The 22,058-nt window shown below is 37.9% G+C and overlaps 1 protein-coding gene across 4 annotated transcripts; it reads left to right on the top strand.

The window, feature by feature from the left end:
• The first annotated feature begins 2,039 nt into the window (after positions 1–2,039).
• On the top strand, positions 2,040–20,660 carry LOC132034009 (probable inactive ATP-dependent zinc metalloprotease FTSHI 4, chloroplastic). 4 transcript variants are annotated; one of them, XR_009408917.1, is made up of 17 exons: positions 2,040–2,263; positions 3,316–3,571; positions 4,105–4,480; positions 8,613–8,871; positions 12,410–12,541; positions 13,888–13,962; positions 14,045–14,170; positions 14,275–14,384; positions 14,457–14,535; positions 14,622–14,759; positions 14,854–14,965; positions 16,062–16,225; positions 16,303–16,408; positions 16,559–16,635; positions 18,423–18,566; positions 18,647–18,919; positions 20,001–20,660. XR_009408917.1 is itself a non-coding variant. In XM_059424216.1 (17 exons), the coding sequence occupies exons 1-16, from the start codon at positions 2,051–2,053 to the stop codon at positions 18,788–18,790; spliced, it is 2,511 nt and encodes an 836-aa protein (XP_059280199.1). In that variant the 5' UTR covers positions 2,040–2,050; the 3' UTR covers positions 18,791–18,810; positions 20,106–20,660. The 4 variants fall into 4 exon arrangements, 3 of the variants coding, with proteins under 3 accessions (XP_059280199.1, XP_059280198.1, XP_059280197.1); XM_059424216.1 differs by having other exon boundaries at positions 18,647–18,810; positions 20,106–20,660; XM_059424215.1 differs by having other exon boundaries at positions 18,647–18,810; positions 20,102–20,660.
• The last annotated feature ends 1,398 nt before the right edge of the window (positions 20,661–22,058 follow it).

Raw genomic sequence — 22,058 nt, 5'->3', positions numbered from 1 at the left:
AGAGTGATTGCCTGTCTATGGGGTTAACAGACAACGGTCCTTTGGAATACAATTAGTTGAATTAAAAGTGACAGATATGGAGTAATTACTTCTCTATTTATAGAGAAGATAGGTAGTTGAAATAGACACTTGTTCCGAAAGGTTGGGTCCTTGTTCCGAAAGGTTGTGTCCTTATGCAGGACAAACATGTTGGAATATTTCACTAGTGGTACCTGTTGGGAATATTTCACCAATGATACCTATTGAAATATTTTACTAGTGGTACCCATTTCCGTGGTATCCAAAACAAGTTTTCAAGGATGGTACCTATTTTATGGTACCCAAATTAGTTATTTCAATTGTAGTACCCAAGTAATTTAAATTATTATTACTCCTACAAACTATATAACACAAACACACACAATTTTTAAGATTTGACAATTTCCTTTGAAAAGTGAAACAGTATAAGTAGTTCTCCAACCATTTATTTTAGAAGCTATAATGGCACTCTAGCTTTTAGAAGTTTCAAGACACCTTGTGGGTTAGATACATTTATTTTGGATTTATATTTGTTCGTCGCTTCTTGAGAGGTTCATTTTGATATGATGATACCTTCACACCATTTTATGAGTTTCTGCTGGTATAAAGCATAACCATTGAACCCTTGGAGTCTCGTTGCATGCTTGTATAATGATAGGACATGTAGCTCCGAGCATATTATTGTGAATGTCTAGATACAATGATTTAAGAGTTCAGGAGATGGAAGTTATACTAGTCGGTATCGATCATGATTCTCTAATTTTGGGAATATTGTTTCGCCCTTCTAACACTATAATATTTAAGTCGTAATTTCTCGAGGAATGAAAAATGAAATTGTAAATTAAGTGCAAAGTGACATAATTTTAACGTAAAAAAAAAAGTAGTGTTTAATAAAGCTACTTCTTTCATTCACTCGTTCCATTGAGACCAAAATAAAGGATTAGTCAACATTTTAAAATTAATTAAATTTTAGCCACTTTTAATGAAGAAACATCATTTGGACGAACACATTCATACACTAAAACACGAAAACCTTTAAGATTGTCTTTGAGTAAAAAAAAAAAAAAAGAAAAAAAAAAGGATATCACGAGTGAAATCACCCTTTTTGTTTTGATATATATATATATATATATATATATATATATATATATATATATACGTATATATATGTATGTATATGTACGTATATATACGTATTTATATGTATATATATGTATGTATATATATGTATATATATCATATGTATATGTACGTATATATATGTATGTATATGTACGTATATATACGTATTTATATGTATATATATGTATGTATATATATGTATATATATGTATATTTTATCATGATATGTACTTCAAACTCCATGAAAAATCCCTACGGTTTGAACTAATTTATAGCAAGATTGTTCAAACTCCATTACACAAACTTAAACTTGTGGAAGTCCAAACATTAGGATATTGTCGTTGAGTTCAAAAGAGATACCACGAGTTAAATAATTCCTTTCACAATATTTCACATACCTATTTCACTCAAAATACCTATTTTATAAACTTACATGTTTTATCATTATTTCATTCAATACACCTATTTCAAACTCCATGAAAAAATTCAAGATTTGAACCTTTAAAAGTATAAACTCTATAAATATATTCTTAGAGTTTGAATCATTTGTTAATATTTCGACCTCCAACACATTATTGATTATTCTATCTAAATTTTGTTTTAACACTAAAAAATGACTCCAAATCATTTGTTAATATTTCGACCTCCAACACATTATTGATTATTCTATCTAAATTTTGTTTTAACACTAAAAAATGACTCCAACATTTTAGTTACATCTAGTCTAGAATCAACGACTAAGTTTTAACCGCCGACCAAAAACTAATCATCCACCCCATTTTTACCAAAATAAAAGATTGAAATACACATAGTTGTCCTTTCGATTTGGACTTTAGGCGGAGGCTTCATATAAAGGAATAGAAAGATAAGAGAAGAGACGAAGAAGGTGTATGAGCTAATCAAAGAAGACATGACATCCAACATTCATTTGCTAAAACCCTCTTTCCCTCCTCCTAAAACCCTACCCACACGTTCATCTCCATTCACCGCTTTCAATTTGCACCTTAAACCTCCCACAAATTGCCTCTGTATTAGCTCCAAAAAAGCCATCCAGGCTACCTCCACTTCCACTTCCACTTCCAATTCTAATGATGAAAATGAGTCAGCTCAGCAACTTTTTGAGGTTACTTTTCTCTTCCACTCTTTCAATAATTGCAAGTGTCCCAATTTATCTGGCACACTTCCAATTTCGAGAGTCAAACTATTTAATTTTGACCGTGAAGTCGGGCATGGAATCTTTTAAGTTTTTTGAAATATAATTTACATAGTTAAAAACTACGTTAAAAGACTTATAAGTCACAATAATTGACAAATTCAAAATATTTAAAAGATATATGAAAAAATTATTATTAAAGAAAGACAGTGTTTGAATCTCGAAATCTGAAAGGTGCCACGTAAATTGGGATGGAAGGAGTATCACTTATAGCTTTCTTCTGCTAATGTACTGATTGGTATGCTAATTAAGTGTACTAACTTGGGTTTTGAAGGTCAAAATTACGCGGAATTTGATAATCGAATGATTAACATTCCTTATATACTTGGTTTTTTGCTGCCGAAACATAGTGCTTATAACAATTAGTTAGCTTAAGGAGATTGCATGAATTGTTTTGTTGAAGCAATTTCCGTAAAATTTGATATAAAGTTGTTCACTTTTGGTTTCCGTGTACTATTGTCTGTTGTAGAATTTATCTGTTTTTTGGTAATCCCTTTACAATTAAGGGCTCGTTTGGTACAAGGGATAAGGGATAATTAATCCCGGGATTCCATTTGGGATGAGTTTATCCCACGTTTGGTTGGGCTAAAAACCCGGGATAGCTAATCCCGGGATTGTAGTGTTATTCTTATCCCACATTGAGGGTGGGATAATTAGTCCCGGGGTAACCTGTTCCCCAACCAAATGACCCCTTAAGTGTATTGGCTTTTCAATTCCTATTATAATTTCGAAAAAAGAAAAGTTCTTATTGCAATTTCAATTGTATATTGAACAATTTCAAGTATGATTATGATTCCTGAGATGACCATTACGGGAAATTTTTTACATTATTCGGATTAAAAGTATATGCTTAAACAGTTATGACTTAACACTAATAACAAAAAAATAATTTTGACTTTTTACTTCAGGTTATATTCTGGAAATTGTTTTTAATGCTATGTTATTTTTTAATGGGATCTCAGAAACTGAAGGAGGCAGAGCGTGAACGGATAAATAATTTAGAGGAGTTTGAAAGAAAGGCAAATGTTCAATTAGAGAGGCAGCTTGTGCTGGCTTCGGAATGGAGTAGGAAATTGCTGGCCATGCAGGGAAAGTTGAAGGGGACAGAGTGGGATCCTGAAAATTCTCATAAGATAGACTACAGTGAATTTCAAAAGCTTCTGAATGCAAACAATGTGCAGTTTATGGAGTATTCAAACTACGGGCAGACGGTTTCAGGTTTACTATTCTCTATGATGTTTCTTATTCTCATTTTGTTATGATGCTTGATCAAGCATTGTACACCATGCTAAGCAATAGAAGGTCTTCATGTGATTGAGCATCATAACAAATTAAAAGAGTTTATTTCTAGGTAGCCGACAACTTTTTTGTCCAGTAAACATGGTAAAAATTGGGCAAGTGCGTGTGGTTAGAGCACCTCTTGTACGGTTGCACCTCCCAAGAAAATCGACAAATCTCCAACTTAACTATTGTGCATGCATTTGGGTAGCAGGTGTACAAATTAAAAGGGGATGATTCTAGGTATCAGTCCCTTCGGGGACATCCGATAAAATTCTAGGTACTGAAAGGCTTGGAAGTCATTGTTACTATCTATTGTTAATTTCTGTCAATATCTAACTACTAACCTTATCAACTTAGTTATCACTTATGAAGATGTTTTTTCACTTAGAATCATTTATGCAATATCAAATAGCTAATATCTTACAGCATTCCCAGTTTTGTTTATTTTGGTTTTTCCGGTCTGTTTGTAGTAATTCTGCCATACTACAAGGATGGAAAAACAGAAGGTTCAGGAGGGGACTCTAGAAAGGAAATTGTCTTCAAGCGTCATATCGTTGACCGGATGCCAATAGATAGCTGGAATGATGTTTGGAGGAAGTTGCATCAACAGCTTGTAAATGTTGATGTGTATAATGTGAATAACATCCCTGCTGAAGTTTACTCTAGTGTCGCGACAGCAGTTGTGTGGTCTATGCGGCTGGCCCTTTCAGTTCTCTTATACATTTGGATTGATAATAAGATGAGACCAATTTATTCAAAACTAATACCTTGCGATTTGGGCAGCCCTCCCAAAAAGATAAGAGAGCCGCTCAAGCAGAAGGCCCTTGGTTCATTAGGAAAGAGCCGGTAATTGAAAACTTTCGCTGCTTGTTTATATGCTTATTGGCTGTGAACTTCCTTTCAATTTTTGTATGTTGTAGGGAAATTGAATTTATACCTTTCCTCGCATTTTATCAAGTATTGTCTTTGTCTCCGTATCCAGACTTGAAATTCTGTATGTTTTGAATCAGATCGGTTTTACTGTGAGCATTGATAGGTAATGGTCGTCCTTTAGGACCAATTTCCCTGATACCTTTTGACTTGTCTATGGAAGTGAAAAAACCCGAAATGCGCCACGAATTCAAATGTATGCCTAGTGCCTGGAAATATAGTCATTGGAGCAAATATCAGATTCTTAGAACTCCAACAGCCGGTCTTAAGACTTGCTTTGTGAATTCAGAATTGTGCTTTTTTGAGTCAATGGTGAAAATGTTAGTCTGTGCTATTAACAATCAAAGTCCTTCCTACTTCTCTTTCCTTTCTGTGTGTATTTTATTCTAGAATCCCATGGTCTAGATTCTTCTTGCTTTACTTGGAACAATGGTGGTCACCATGCATAGGCGTGCTTATTTTCTAAGAGTTCCTTCTTATTTGTTGTTTTCGTTGCTGTTCTGGTTTTTTGTTTTCTTGGGTGTTAAACTGTGTGCAATTCAACTAATAGAAGTGTTATACTGGTCATTTGCTTGCTGTGTTTGTTTCTGCATCTGTACACTTGTAGATATGTGTATACGATATATATTAAGTTTCACGACCTAAATCTGGCACCTAGGCTGTAATCGCCACCCAACGCTTCTACCTCCTCTAGGAGAACTGGCTGATCTAATTATCAACCAACAATGCAGAAAAATGCTATAAATAATAATAGAATAGCCTTCTCATAATATGTAACAGAGAGGAAGTACAACTGTCAACTGTAAGCCCAAATACCCAAAAAAAATAAAAAAAAATCAAGTCATGGAGCAATCTAAGAATCTGAGTACAATTGATACGACACACAGCTTGTCATGAAATAAAAAGACTGAATTGAGAGTTCATGGTGCCTCCATGAACTGGTGGATGACCCACCTCAACTAGTAGGTCTCGAACGAAAAACTCAAAGGTGTGCTGCTGGTCGCCCTCAATTGTATCTCCACATGGCAGTAAATGGTGAGTGGGAATGATCCAGTAAGATCCTCGATCCACCTCGTCTTATCCATGGGACAAGTAAGCAATTGAATTACGGTGCATAGGCACAAAACAAATCATATTGCTGAAAAAAAGCTAGCTATGGGGCATTAGGTTTGTTAGCATTGTGGTTGGAGAAAAGGGACTAACACTTAATTCTTTTATAGTGTAGCAATTAGCAAGTGCCAATAAAAAGAGGAATTTCATAGATTGTACGGAGGTGGATGGGAAAATGCATGAGGGGAAGGTGGGGTAGAAGGAGCAATTGTAGGCTTCTATGAATGCCTTTTTAAGAGGAAGCAAATTGGAGACCAGACCAAAGATGGGAGGTGTAGAATTTGATCAAATACGGAAGAAAAAGAGGATGCGGTTAGAGAGGGAGATCAGTGAAAAGGTGCATGAGGCACAGCGTTGTTGTGCGGGGGTGATAGAACTTATAGGCCAAATGGGTTCACTTTAGCTTTCTTCCAGCAGTGTTGGAATACAATTAAACGTGAGGTGATGGAAACTATTAAGGAGTTTTTAGAAGAGAGGGGAATTTGAAAAAAAGTTTCGATGCATTGTTACCGTTCATCGTCATCTTTCCTAAATGGGATGGAGCAACGAGCATCATGGACTATAGGCCTATTAGTCTAGCGGGAAACATCTACGAGATAATCTTTAAGGTGCTTTCCAATATACGACAGAGTGTCTTGGACGTGATTGTATCTACTTCCCAAATGCTTTTGTGGAAGATAGACAAATTCTAGATAGTGGCAAATGAAATGGTGAATTCCGGAAAAAAGCTTGGAGAGCCAGACATTTTGTGTAAATTGGACCTCATGATCATGTAAATTGGGAGTTTCTGAATTTTATTATGCTGAAGATGAGTTTTGGAGATTAAAGAGAAAGTGTAGTTTTCTACTGACTCATTTATATAAACTTTACATTATCAAGAATGGTACTTGGTACTTGTGAATAGCAACCCGTATGGCTTCTTTGGCAGTTTGAAAGGACAGAGACAAGGAAATCCATTATTACCCATGTTGTTCATTCTAGTTAGGCAATTTAGTATGATGATGGACAGAGCTGTGGCGGGTGAGTGCTTGAGGTTTCATTGCAACAGTTTGGGGTCATAGCACAGTGAGGGTCTCACATTTATTTTCACGGATGACACATTGGTTTTTGTGATGCTAACAGGTCTCAGCTGGAATATTAATGACAAATGTTATCATGGTTCTAGGTGGTGTCCTATGTTGCTCAGACTCTTCAAAAATATTAACGGGTGCTCGTCGGATCCTCCAAAAGTAGTGTATTCTTTAAGGATCCGACATGGGTGCGGCATCATGTTTGGAGAGACCGAGCAACATAGGTGGTGTCAAGACTCAAGATAAATATCAGAAATTGCGAGATCATCCCAGTTGGTGAGGTGGAAAATATTGAGTCATTGCCTCATTGGCACATGTTTTGGAATGCAAAGTGAAGTCTCTACCCACTACCTATCTTGGTTTGCCTCTAGGAGCTTTTAGCAAGGATCATACAGCTTGGAATCTAGTTCTTCAGGGGGTGGAGAGGAGACTTGCAGGTTGACAAAAAAGATATTTGTCCAAAGGGGGAAGGAAGTGCTCTTTAGGAGTACTTTATCTAGCGTCCTCACATACTTTGTCTTTGTTTCATGCTCTAGCTAGTGTTACATGAAAGTTGGAAAGGGTGCAAAGGAACTTTCTTTGGGACTTGGCAGACAGGGCAAGAAAGTTTTTATTTGGTGCAGTGGGAGACTGTCATGACCCCCAATCATTGGGGTGTACTTGGAGTTAAAGACCTTAAGGTCTTTAATAAGGCCTTATTAGGAAAATGATTATGGAGATTCGACATAGAGGAACATGCTTTATGGAGGGATGTGATTGCGGACAAATATGGGATTTTGGTAGGGAGTGGAGAACTAAAGATATGACTATGCTATATGAGTCGGTTTGTGGAGGAATATATTGAAAGAATGGGTAGAATTTAGCGAGAACGTGGCATTTAGAGTGGGATGGGAGGAGTGTAAGCTTTTCGAGGTACAAGTGGTGCGGGGATAATGCTTTGTACATTACATTCCCCATATATAACATTCGAGCCAAAAAGAGAGAGCAGTCCAGCGAGTTCAGATATTACAAGACGGGAAAGCTATTGAGATTTGCAGTTTAGGGGAAACTTTCAAGACTAGGAGGAGGTGACGTTTCTAAATTAGTTAGATTTGTTACATAAACAAGGATGGTCACTGGAGGAACATGATGTATGGGTATAGGGTTTGGGACAATGGAGTCTTTTATGTCAAGTCATTTTATGAGAAGATGTTGACCAGGGAGTAGATTGACCTCCCTTATGGCTCGATTTTGATTCCTACGTTTCCGAGAAATGTGTCTTTTCACTTGGTTAGTAACTAGAGGGGGTGATCTTGATGACCATGAATTTAAGGAAGTGAAAACTCACTTATGTCAGTTGGTATTTTATGTGCAACAGTGCAAGGGCTCGGGTGAAGATGGTGACTATCTTTTTTTTTCATTGCTTGTCTGTCTTGAGATTATGGTGGGAAATTCTGACAAGGCTTGGAGTGCGATGGGTGATGCTGTAAAAGCAATGTTGTCCAGCTGGAACTGTGTCAGACGGAGGAAAAGGCATATGGCTTGGAATGTAGCTCCATTAGCACATAGTGGGTTGTGTGGATAGAAAGAAATAGGAGAGCTTTTGAAGGGATGGAGACGAATTTAGTACAGTTGAGGAGTTACCCCTTATCATTAGCTCCCTGTAGGTATAGAATATTGGGTGGCTTTTATAGAAAATCATTTGTTTTTGTAGATTTTCTACTTTTTGGTATACCTCTTGTATACAGGCGTTTTGTTTTTGCCCAAATATCAATAAATTCTTATTACAATGGATCTTATCACAACATATCTGTACTCTTACTTTGATTACAGGTTCATCCCTTAATGCAGTATTAAATTTTAATTTTCTTTTTACCATTTGCCATCAGTGCAAAATTCATTTCAGCAGAAGAAAAAACTGGTATAACTTTTGATGATTTTGCTGGCCAAGAATATATTAAGAGAGAACTTCAAGAGATTGTTCGAATACTGAGGAATGAAGATGAGTTTCAAGACAAAGGGATTTATTGCCCAAAAGGTGTGCTTCTCCATGGTCCTCCCGGAACTGGCAAAACACTTCTGGCAAAAGCTATAGCTGGAGAAGCAGGATTACCTTTTTTTGCTGCTAATGGTACTGATTTTGTTGAGGTGAGAAGTACTTGCAATTGCAACCTTCAAATACACTTAAAATGGATGAGGAAATTCTAACAGCTGCAAGATTCTGAAAGTTTCTTTAATTGATTTTTGTTTTGGGTAACAACATCGACTTACAGGGTTAAACACAGCATCTATGACTATATCTGCTATAGTGGACTCCAAAATGAAAGCTGCATTCCAGTCATGTTTGGCAAATCCATACTTTTAGTTATAAAAATTTCGATGGCACTTTCCTGATTTCGCTGCCGTATCCGAACAATTGCTTGTTAAAGATAGCAAGGTTTTTTTAACTTTCCATTTCAAAAAAGAAAAAGAAAAAGATAACAAGATGTTCATTAGCTTCTGTTTCTTGAACCTGTTTCATTTATTTCTGGTAAACACTTGCAAGTTTGTTCATTCGTTGTTTTTTAACCTATAAACCTGATTTCACTTTTCAATTTTGCTTTAGCTTATTGTCTGTCGGTCCTCTAAATCTGAAAGAAACATTATGGGATATCTTTTTAAATGCTATAATTTAACAATAACTCAATTGAATGTCATATGTCATTCCTTCCTGCTAATTTTTTGTAAACATTTACCTGCTTTCTGCGTTAATATTTGCTATGCTAGAAAGCTGGACTGTGGAGATCAACTATCATCACTAGTTCCCCCAAAAGCAAGGATATACTCTTATATGGCTTCTTGTAAATCATATAGATGATTCTTTGATGGCCAGTCCTATATTGTGGTCTTCACAATATAGGACTGGCCAAAAAAAAGTCCTATATTGTGGTCTTCACAGGGCATGGTTCAATGTTAATGTCCAAAAGCTCCTTAGAAAATAATAACCTCATATGCGTCAGCCTTGGTATGATCAGTTAGCAAAAGCAAAACATCTAATATGTGTGAACATTGTCTTTAATTTCTAAAAGTAAATCTCTAGGAAACTTTACCTAACGAGTAACGTCTAACCTACGTTTGGAGTGGAAGTATTTGTGCATCCAAACCAAGACCTTAAAGTTAATTTTTTTTTTTTTTTGAGAATGGTAACAGTTAACTATATATCCACAGGTGTACTACATCAAAAAGAATGTAGTCCCCCTTTCAAAATGTTACACCTTACAGCTTGAATCTCCTATCTATATTCTCCCTTACATAAAACATCAAAAATATCTTCAGTTTGACCTAAAACTTCCTGTTTACACCAAAAATAGTATAGAGCTAAACAATTCATTTTAAACTTCTGTAGGTCACTTTGTTTGCCCTCAAAACATCTCTGATTTCTTTCTTTCCATAATGTCCACCACATACATGCTGGGACAATCTTCCATCTCTCTTCCTATCTTGCAGCATTGCCATCTCTGTTCCAGCAGCTAAGAACTCCTTTAATGCTCCCTGGTTTCACCCACCTGATCTTCCTCAGACTGATGAATATCTTCCATGACTGATCTGTCCATTTGCAGTGTAAAAAAAGATGGTTGATTGTCTCTGCTTGTTCCCCACATAAATAGCATCTAGAGCACAACTGGAACCCCCTCTTGTTTAAATTCTCATGAGTCAACACTACTTCCTTTGCCAATAGCCAGGAAAAACAATTTACCTTGTAAGGTATTTTAGTTTTCCATGTCATCTTCCATGGCCGTCCTACCTCCTGGTTGTTTGATGTGTTCAGGTCTCTGGAAGCAGAATTTACAGTGAACAAACCTTTGTTGTCTATCTTCCGAACCATAGTATCTCTTTCTCCTGTTACATTATTGATTTGAGCAACTGTGGAGTAGAATGCTGCTATTCTTTCCATTTCCCTGTCATTTAAATGTCTTCTGAGGTGTAAATTCCAACCTTGTCTTTTCCATAATTCAGCAACTGTAGCTTGTTGTTGAAGGCATAATGTGTATAGATCTGGATAGAGTTGCTTTAGAGGTACATGACCAATTCACTTGTCATCCCAGAAGGAAACTTTCAGGCCATTGCCAACTTTGAAACTGGAATGGCGAAGTGACTTGGGACATTTTCAACCCTGTTGAAAACCCTTTCACAACTAATGAGGGACAAGTGCATTGTCTAACTCCCTCCCGCAGGTGTAACCCAGTTCTAGGATTTACACATGGACTAAAGAATTATTTTGGTTACTATTATTTTTTGAAGTAAGAGAGAGAGGAGTCTCAGTAGGAGTGAGCATGAAGTAGAAGGAGACAAATGAGGCTCAACATGCTAACGAGTGCGTCTGCTGCAATTTGAATGGCTTGATGGGTTGAGTTGAGAGAGATATATGAAAGCCTAGAATAGCTCCATGGACTGTATTGTGAGAGAGAGAGAGAGAGAGAGAGGCTCAGTGCTATAGAACATGAATATAGAAAGCGGTTGTAAAAACGGGTTCTCTCAGCTCTGATTTCATGATTAACAAGTGGACCTTCTGCTTAAATCAGTCCCAAAATTTAGCTCATATGGTGTTGCCCCAAACTATATAAGGAGATGATGATGCATTCCCTCTACCAATTGGTTGTAATACCAATAGTTCTAGACTGAGTATGAGAGCTCCACCAAATATACTAGTTTACGATGATTATAGAATTCAACATGGTATCAAAGCAGGTAAGAAGTCCTGGATTCGAATATTACAGGCACTCGAAAAGTGAAAAATATTTTCTCGTATTTGCCTCAATGAAAAAAGAATCTGGCACAATGTGAGGAGGCGTGTTGGGACATAATATAATAGAGTAATCAAAAGTCTGCTCTCTCTAATTTAAGATTGAAGATGATATGGTCAGTGGTCACATAATTTACTTAGTTCGGGATTGTAAAGAGTAGGGGTTAAGGAGTGGAAGTAAATGTGGAAGGGGAAAGAATATAAAAAGGAGGTGGTTAAAGTGGAGGAATTGGGTAGTCGATCTGTCGTCTTCTATTTTGAAGAGCTTATTTACTGTTGGGTACAAGTTCCTTGCTATCTGCAGGAGAGTGTTGCATTCTACTGTGTAATACACCTAGTCTCATTCATGTGGAAGTCTAAGCTTTGATGTTAATAAAAAGGGTAAAATTATTTCAGAGCACTGAATTGCCTATTTCAAAGTGCACATGGGTCAGAAAATTGTGATAGAATTTTCCACCTTCTTTATTTCCATTGCCACTATGTATAGGTAACAGTTCTCTTTGCTTCTCCTTCGTGGGGTGGAGTTCGGGTGTGCTCTGTTAGTCAGAATTCCTTGTTTGTCTGTCTGTAACAGAGGGACAGCATGTCCTCAAAGTAATGTACCGATTCTTTAAAAAATTAGGATCTCTTGCTCTCCCTATCAAACTGAATTGGTGACTTCAGGAAATATACTCTTAAGTCCTCTAACAGTCTAACCTTCAACAGTGCGTAACCGAAGATGGGCAAAAATAAGTGGGAGGACGTAGATTTAACAGAAGCATGTTTTTTAAGGCCCTTAGCCTAACCTTCTATACCTCCATAATATGTGGATACTATCTATGCACTCACTCCAATATTTGATTGAGAAATTTCTCATTTTATTTTGGCAACATGTTTAGCTTCTAACCTTTCACATCTATGCAGATGTTTGTTGGTGTGGCTGCTTCACGTGTGAAGGACCTTTTTGCCAGTGCCAGGTCATTTGCTCCTTCTATTATTTTCATTGACGAGATAGATGCAATTGGCAGCAAACGTGGTGGACCGGATATTGGCGGGGTATGATACACATATTTATTCTTTTTTTCCATCGCATATTAAAAAACTTTCACAAGGTAGGGGTAAGACTGCGTACACTTTATCCTCCCCAGACTCCACTTGTGGGATTACACCGGGTATGTTGTTGTTGTTGTATATTAAATAACTTATTCTCCCAGTAGTAATTTTTGGTTTTGAGGTATCACTCTTCGCTGGTAATTGCTGTATGAAACAGTGTTGTCAAAGGCGCACTTAAAGCGCGCTTAAGCCCTGAAGCGAGGCTCAAAACATGTTGAGCTCTTCGCCTCGCTTTATTTGCGCTTCAGTGTCATCAACAAGGCTCTAAGATATACTTTTCCTTGACAATGAGCCTCTCTTGAAGAGGTGACACTAGATAATTGATATTTCACTTTATCGTAATGTTTTTTCAATTTCTTTGTCCATATATTTGTTGTTCATGCTTATTATCAGTAGTCTTGGACTAAACATATATATATATATATATATATTTGTATTTTTTCACCATTGCGCCTTTTTTCATTAAAGCCCACGCTTTATTTGCGCTTTGCGCTTAAAGCGCCAGCTGACCTTAGAGCTTTTTTGCGCTTTTCGCTTTTAATAACGCTGGTATGAAATGCTGTTTAAGTTCACATGAAACATGGATGCATGTATTCTTAACCCATTTGCATATGTTTCCATATCCTTCTTCTATCTCTGTTTGTACATCTTATTCTGTCTTTCGCAGCATACTTTCTTCTATCTCTGTTCGTACATGTTATTGTGTCTCCTACTTCGAAACCCATACAACCAACATACCAAAAAAGCAAGAGAGAGAGAGAGATTGAAGTGCCATTCATCCATTGTATCTTTTACCTTTTGATCAGTCATACCATTCATCCTGAACACTGAGTTTACATATCTGAATTGTCTACATTTAGGTAACAATCCTGTCTAATCTCATTTCAATGTCATTCTTGTTATGGGGAGCCAAAACTAGAATGCATATATTCTGTATTACTTCTAATACTAAAATCCTTTTCTCTAACCCGCAAGGGTGGCTCAGTTGGTTGAGCATGGGGCTTCCATAATGGAGGTCTCAGGTTCGAAACCCCCTGCCTACGACAACAGGGGATTTTCCTTCTGGGTCGAGGCAAGCCCCGTGCAGGGGGTTTACCCTGTGCGCACCAAAAGGGTAGCGGCTGCTGGTTCCCTTGTCAATTAAAAAAAAAAAAAAATCCTTTTTCTCTAGAGTGCTTCTCCATAGTAATGTTTCAGTTGGTTCCCTCACTAATTTCATTAATAAACATACATCTTGGCTGTATTGGAATAATTTTATACAGTAAGGCACATGTATTTTCTGTTTTTAGGGTGGTGCAGAGAGGGAACAAGGGCTTCTTCAGATACTGACAGAAATGGATGGATTTAAAGTGTCAACGTCACAGGTACATTATAGTTAAGATGATGGTTTCCCATAAAAAAGTAAGGAGAGCTTCTCAGGTTTACCGTTTAATGCTGGGTCATCAGGTCTTAGTTATTGGTGCAACCAATAGATTGGATATTCTTGATCCTGCCCTGTTACGAAAGGGTCGCTTTGACAAGATTATTAGGGTTGGTTTGCCCTCAAAAGATGGTAGATTGGCCATATTGAAGGTATGTGCTGCTGCTCACTGGAGATTGACATCTGTTTATCTTTTGAAGATTGTAGGATTCCTTGTGTCAGTATGTTTCTTTTGATCCTCATTCAAATATCTCAGGTGCACGCTCGAAACAAATTTTTCCGGTCAGAAGAGGAAAAGGACACTTTATTGCAGGAAATTGCAGAGCAAACAGAAGATTTTACTGGAGCTGAACTTCAAAATATATTGTACATAATCCTCAGCTGTAATTCCTTTAGATCTTGCATTTGGAGGGACTAGCTCACACCTTCTTCTGGCAGGAATGAAGCTGGAATTTTGACTGCGAGGAAAGACTTGGACTATATAGGACGAGATGAACTTCTTGAGGCATTGAAGAGGGTAGGTGCTAAAACTTGAGATATGCAACATCTGTTGTATGTTTCAATTATTACATTATGTTCATGTTATATCATTTAATATTACAGCAAAAGGGCACATTTGAAACGGGTCAAGAAGATAGTACTGAGGTCCCTGAGGAGTTAACACTAAGACTAGCTTACAGAGAAGCTGCTGTTGCAGTTCTTGCATGTTACCTTCCAGATCCCTACCGACCATTCAGTGAGGTTATATTCATATAAATATCATATTAATGAATCTTTGTATTTCTTAAATTTGTAACATGCTCACATTTCTGCCAATTTGGTTTTGGTATGACAGACGGATATCAAATCCATCCGTAGTCAGCCCAATATGCAATTCGTTGAGATTGGAGGCAGAGTGTTTAAAAGGAAAGCAGATTATGTGAACTCAATAGTCCGTGCATGTGCTCGTAAGTTGGAAAATGAATAGTATTTCTGTTCAATATTCCATTCTATAAACACTAAAGTGAATCTGCCTTATGGATGCTATGTTTGAAATCTCTGTTTCTCCTCTTCACGGTTCCTATCTCCAACAATATATTTTACCATAAGACAGTTACGTGACTTTCTTATGTTCTCAGCAGCTTCCGTCAACTTTATTATTTAGATAAGGAGAATATTAACAGAGGAATGTGCTAAGCATATTTTTGAGAATTGGAAAGGCCATAAAAGAATGATGGGTCTTTATGTTGAGGATGGGAGATGCTTAGATTGATGTAGCAGCTTTATAATTGGGAGTAAAAAGTGAGTGGAAAATTTATAGTATGTGTTCGGAGTAAATTTGATATTTAGGATCCTTTCTGTACATCTCAAGTTGGGTGATTGCTTTACTGAATCTGTGTTTCAACTCCTGTTCGTTTTGCATCGTAAGAGTAATAGCCATCCCTGATTACCGCTCCAAATAGTAATCTCCATCAATGTTAATCTTCAAGCGTATTAGCTGTGAGGTTGTCAAGAGCTAAGTTGCAGAATAAGCTTACTCATCAGAACCAAGGAGTTTGCTGGATTGGGTACGAAGGCCTTAATAATCGTCCTTCTATGTTGACTCCAGCAGCTCAGTCACTGAAAGATTTGACTGTAATTTTATATGGAACTCAAAATTGAAAGCTTTGAGATTCATAACTTCTTGGCTATGTTACTGCTGCTGTAAGGAATTTGAATTAAACCAAAGTGCAGAATATTTGGATACATTAGAAGTGGTTACAATCATGAAAATATTAGACTGGAGTTTAAACTGTACTTTTTCTGTTGTTCATTCCTGATCCCATTGAGTTCGGCACTGCTTTGAGAGAATATGCACAGTTAGATGATGTAGATTTAATACAATGGTATGAATATGATACCAAGGAAAACCCACGGAAATACCCCTTATATCAAAGATGTATAGACATTATGTGTTACAATATCCACCTGCTTAAAAGACCCCCGCTTTTTGTTTCTTTGTTTTTTTCCCCCATTTTCTTGGTTTGATTCTTTATGTGGGACACTGATAGATTGAGTATGTAGCCAGAGTAATTGAGGAAGAAATGTTTGGAGTTGACAATCTATGCTGGATCTCTGCAAAAGCAACTTTAGAAGCTTCCAGGCTAGCAGAATTTTTGATATTGCAGACAGGGTTAACTGCCTTGGGAAAGGCTTATTACAGATACCAGAGAGATCTCTTACCAAATGTCAGTATATACTAGATCTTATAAATGCTAAATATATTAAATGTCTAATTTTGAATTCTAGTTTTTGTGTTTTGCAGCTCCCTGCTAAAATTGAAGCACTTAGAGATGAGTACATGCGATATGCAGTGGAGAAATGTTTATCTATTCTAAAGGAGAACCACGATGCTGTGGAGACAATTACAGGTAAAGTTATTTAACCTTGATTGTCTAGCCACTTTAAGTATTGTCTTCCCTGAATTGCCATCGATTCCATGACTATGAGTTGTCTAAATTTTGGAACTGACATTGGCTACTTACTGTTGATTGGCTTATGCTTGTGTGTCTGTTGATCAGATGTGTTGCTTGAGAAAGGAGAGATCAAAGCCGATGAAATTTGGAGCATATACAAAAGCTCACCTAAAAGTCCTCAGGTGATTCTTTACTTCTCTTTCCAGTGTTTTTACTGACATAATTGAGGAAAACTAATGCAGTTTTCTTAACATTTTGGAGTAGTACGGTTTGGTGGTGTTTGGAGTAGATTTGGCCTATAGGCAAACTGCGGCTTGTATCCAACTCTTGGGATACATGTTGCATAGTTAGAGATCTAGAGCACCTGTTCACTCAGAAAATGCAAATCTGCCCGCTTCTTGCCTATTTTCCGCTCTCTGGATTGACTCGTCTGATTTAACCTTCACTGAACCACTTCACTAGAGCGGTTTTTGAGACAAAGCTGGTAATTCTGTTGAGCGAAGACAGAACTTAGGGGCCGAATCCCCTTTCTTGAGGGATTACCTTTGCTCATTGGCAGCCTTGATCCTGCATCTAGAGGTTATCCTTCTCTCTGTATGCTTCTTAGTCTTATAGGAGGGCTCACCATTCAAGTAAGTCACTTTACCCGGGTGCGCACCTGGACTTGGGGCTCTTTTGATGCCTCTCTAACCCACAAAGGTAGTTCTAAGGTCTGCGTACATCCTACCGTCCCCAAACCCAACTTATGGGATTACACTGGGTATGTTGTTGTTGTTGCTGTTGCATAGTTTAGAGAACTGGCACACCTGTTCATTTGGGAAGTGCAATGTGGCACAGCACAATCTGACTTTGCCCTATTATTATTGATCGTAGCTATTTTCGTTTTGATTCACCATTCTGCTTGCTGTCAGCATCCTATATATTTTTCCGGGTAACTAGATCAATTGCCGCAACCCTCTCCCCTTTCTTTGGGTAGCTTATTTCCTCACCTTTGCCAGTAGAATTAAATTGCAATTAATGCGAGGTGAGGATCAGCACAGTGACATAAACGAAGAGGGGAGACTCAAAAGGGGAAAGGTGGGGGTGGGGGGAGGGGGAATATAGTGATTCAGCGGAAGTAGGGAGATTAGTTGAAGGCCTGTAGGGTGCTGGTGAGGGGGAGTTGTGCATATGCTCTTACCTGAGGTTGCTTTTCCTTTTTTCGCCCCTTTCAATTCCCGTTTCCTTGAGGGCCATGAGGTCTCATGTTTAGTTCCCAGTAGAGACGAAAACACTAGGTGATTTTCTTCCCATCTATACAAACCTTGGTGGAAATAGAGTTATCTAGTACCTGTGATGTTGGGAAGTTGCAAGTATCCCCTGGAATTAGTCGAGGTGCGCACATGCTGGTCCGAACACCATGGTTATCAAAAAAAGGAAAAAATCCCATTTCCTTTTATATAATTTACTGTTATCATGGTTCTTATCACTATTGTTGTTTCCTTTACTTTGGTCATCTTTATTATTTTGTTGTCAGTACTTTCTGTCTTCAATATCTTCGTCATAGTTTTTTTTTTTTTTTTTTTTTTTTTTTTTTTTTTCAAAACTATTTCTGAAAGCCGTTTTTTCTTGAGCGGGGATCTATTCGAAACCTCCTACCCCACAAAAGTAGGGTAAGGTCTGCGTACACCCCACCCCCCCTAGACCCCACTTTTGGGACCACACCGGGTATGTTGTTGTTGTTGTTGTACTATTATCACGGTTCTTGGTAGCTTTGGAAGCTCCGCCTGGGTGCCCAATCCTATTATTGCACATATGCAAAAGATTTACTTGATGGAATATGAGCTGGATTATTCAGGGGGCAAATGGCCAATGAACAAGCTACTATCATGGCCTGCAGTGGGTTACAGCTTGTTCTTACAATGTACTCTTTTGCCTGCATGTTGTAGCCTAATAGTGTTTATGTTTTAAAGTTTCTTTCATTTCTCAGCCTACTGTGAGTCCCATCGATGAATATGGGGCCCTTATATATGCTGGACGGTGGGGAGTCCATGGAGTTTCACTTCCAGGGAGGGTGACATTTGCACCTGGGAATGTTGGATTTGCAACTTTTGGTGCACCACGACCTATGGAGGTAAGCATGATGGATGCTCTATTTATTGATCTTTATGATGAATGCTCTCTGTCTTGATGTCATTTCATGCTTTTATGCAGACCCAGATAATTAGTGATGAAACATGGAAGCTAGTAGATGGCATTTGGGATAAAAGGGTCGAGGAAATGAAAGCTGCTGTATCACTAGAAATTGAAGAAGATAAGGAGAAGCCAAAACTTCTGATGGCCAGTCATTTCCTATAGCTTCCAAATAGCGGATACAGGTTTTGCCACTAGTCTCTGAGCGGCATATATTGTGCAGCTATGGCTTTATTTCGTCTGCTCTAATTCCATGAGGATGCAGCATTATTTGCTGATTGCCTGAGTTTGAAGGTCAGACCGGATTGGCTGGTAAAGCTTGCATTATGCTTGGCCCCAAATTTTTTCAAAAATAAATGAGCATTTGGACCGGAAAGGGGGTGGGGTGTTAGGTGTAGAGCCTGACCTGTTCATTAAAAGCAAAGATCAAAATGAAAAAGGCGGACTGTCACCTTATCAGAAGCCAAGAGTGGACATCCCCACTCCTTTACAGTTCTTAAACTTGACTATAGTATATTAAGTGCATGCCTACTGTAAACTTTTTTCTGAGAAAAGGTAAGTGGTATGCTGACTGTTGAACTTGTAATGGCCTAAAAATATTGTAGGGAGGACTCCACCCATTGACATCATGAAGCTGTATACAATTCACAGAAGTAACATTTTACCAAGCTCAACTTTTTTCCAACTCCCTTTTATCTTGCTTTGTTTCCTAAAAAGTGTCAATTTCTTTCCCTTCTAGATTTCCCAGCATGCAGCCGAAATTGATAGCATGAATTCTTAGATTTATGATCTAAAATCCTCTTTTGGTCAAAGAGCCCGTTTGGATTGGCTTATTAGTTGGTCAAACTAGCTTATAAGCCATTTTTTAACTTATTTGAGTGTTTAGTAAAATAGAAAGCAGCTTAAATTAAGTTCAAAAGTGCTTAAAATAAGCTAAAACTAAGAAGTTGCTCAACCCCAACTTATTTTTTTTGGGCTTAAAAGCCATTTTGGTTTGACCATCAACTTTACCTTTTTATCCCTTATATTTTCTGTTAATTCCAATACTACTGTTACTTCTAAAAACCATTTAAGCACTTTTATTCAAACACGTAACTGCTTATTTATAAAATAACTTTCAGCCCTTAAAAAGTACTTTAAGCACTTATGCTTAAAAAGCCACTTCTTTCCAGCTAATCCAAACGGGCTCAAAATCCTCCCAACTAGAAATTTGTAAATGTGTCAAACAAGAACCACTTCTAAAACATAAGCCCAAGAAATGCAGCGAAATAGGAAAAGACAAAAACAAAAAAACCATCTTTGACTAGTAGCTCGGTGAACTTAGGAAGTCACAATATGACCTATACGTTTCTCAACAAATTACTTAAAATTTCAGGTTTTCTTCATAATTATGCAAAGTCAAAAGTGCGGCAAGCAAGTTGGATGGAGGGGGTATTTATCAGTGTTCCTCGTTCTGATTGACAAAATTGGTTGCAGGCAGGCTGCGGCACTCTTTGATCCTTGTTTGTTCTAGATGTGAGCAGCCAAGCATTCACGTCTGGAAGAAGTGTCTTGACATCTGTAGCATATCCATCGCTTTTGAGATTAGAGCTAGTCTCCGGCTATTCTATGCATATTTTCATGAGATGTTTGGATGATGATAAATTGTTTCGACAAGGCTAGCCTTAGACGTTAGCCACTTATGGAGTGCTTTGGAGAAATGCCGCGCTGAAAATTAACATCCCCAGTAGCACAACGAAGAGGAGCTCAAGAGTGGTGAAGAAATTGTTCTAGATGATGGGATGCAAGGTGCCCTTTTAGTCCAATCAGTCGATCAACTCACCTGGATCCCAAACTAGTTATGAAGGTGCCTTTTAGTTAAATTTTGTATATTGTTCCAGCACCAACTCCAAGCACCTTCCCTGTCCCTTAAGCCCCATCCGAAATTTTGTAATAACTGGAGATTCAACTTCCTCTGCTTCGAAATAGTGTTGCGGGGATTATAGTGGTGATACCATTATCATAATTAATTCTAGGTCAGTGGCAGTTTGCTATATACTGAACTGATATTCATTGCTTTTTATCATCAGTTAGGACGATTAAATTCGATAGTTACTACTGTTATCTATCACGCCATGTGAGAAGGTGAAAACCAAAAGAAAAGTGCAGCTTCATCTGCATCACTAGTAGTCTAGAGACTTAAAATGCAAAGAATTTTCATCACTCTATTTGTTGTATGCTTCCTTGTTCCTATATGCGTTTTCTTGAACCCAATTGTCTAATTTATCTTGATGCTTGTTTTTTGATAATATAAGATGAACATTATTATATATGATCTCATGCAAGGGGCATATATCGACCAACGATCATTTCCAGGTGACGGTCTAATCATCCATCTCTAGTGAAAAAAGAAACTTTTAAATCCTCCTGCTTAAGGGGAAAATGTTTTTTTAAAAAAGCTAAGCATGCATGATATTCGCCTTAAGAGGCGATCAGATGTACAGGTTACTTCTCCTATCTCATGATCCTTTCATGCGTGTGTTACTTCTCCTATCTCATGTTCCTTTCATACTTTCATTATGTTGTTATTCATGCCTTACATACTCAGTACATTATTCGTCCTAACGTTCTTTTTGTTTGGGGACGCTGTGATCATGGTCACAGGTACAGGTAGATGGATTGGTGTACCTTTCTCAGTAGGGTACCAGAGTTCAGTAGGGATGTTCGCACTTCATTCTCCGGAGTTGCTGGTCAGAGTAAAAAAATAGGATGTATGCATGTATATACATATATTTAGATGGGGTTGGGTACGGCGGGGCCTGTCCCGACTAGTTGTTGCATTTTAGTACTCTTAGAGGCTTACAGACTATCATTTAGTGTTGATGTGTTTTGTTGGCCTTGTCGGCCTCAGTTATGCATATATATGTTATTGGGCCTTGTCAGCTTATGATTAATATTATAGAATTAAGATATTACGATTGGTTCGCTCGGGCCTTCGGGTGCCGGGTGCTCGCCACACCTCACCAAGGTTGGGGTGTGACAAAAAATGCCCCGATCCGCGTTGAGTTCGCGTCGTGGGTGCAACGTGAGGACTGGCATCCGCGTTGGCCAAGACTCACGCTTGCCAGTCCTCACGTGATGGGCATATGCCCAATTGCAGCTGTTTCTTGCGTGATGGGCACGTGACTCACGCTTAACGAGTGTTTCCGATAATCGATATTCGCTAGTGAAACGATCATAACTCCTTGTACATAGCTCGGATTGAGCCCCACTTATATGGTTGGAAAGGTATTTCAGAGACCTACAACTTTCATGTTTTGAATTTTCCCTAATTCCCAACTCAAATATTGTAAAAATGGACATAACTGAAAACTGCTTCAGACTTAGATGAATTTTAGGATTTCTAACCAACTTCCTGATTTCGTTGGACTTCGAAAAGATCATTTAACACCTG

The sequence above is a fragment of the Lycium ferocissimum genome, chromosome 10, assembly GCF_029784015.1.
Source record: "Lycium ferocissimum isolate CSIRO_LF1 chromosome 10, AGI_CSIRO_Lferr_CH_V1, whole genome shotgun sequence".
Lineage (NCBI taxonomy): Eukaryota > Viridiplantae > Streptophyta > Magnoliopsida > Solanales > Solanaceae > Lycium > Lycium ferocissimum.
This window is presented reverse-complemented; position numbering and strand designations above follow the sequence as displayed.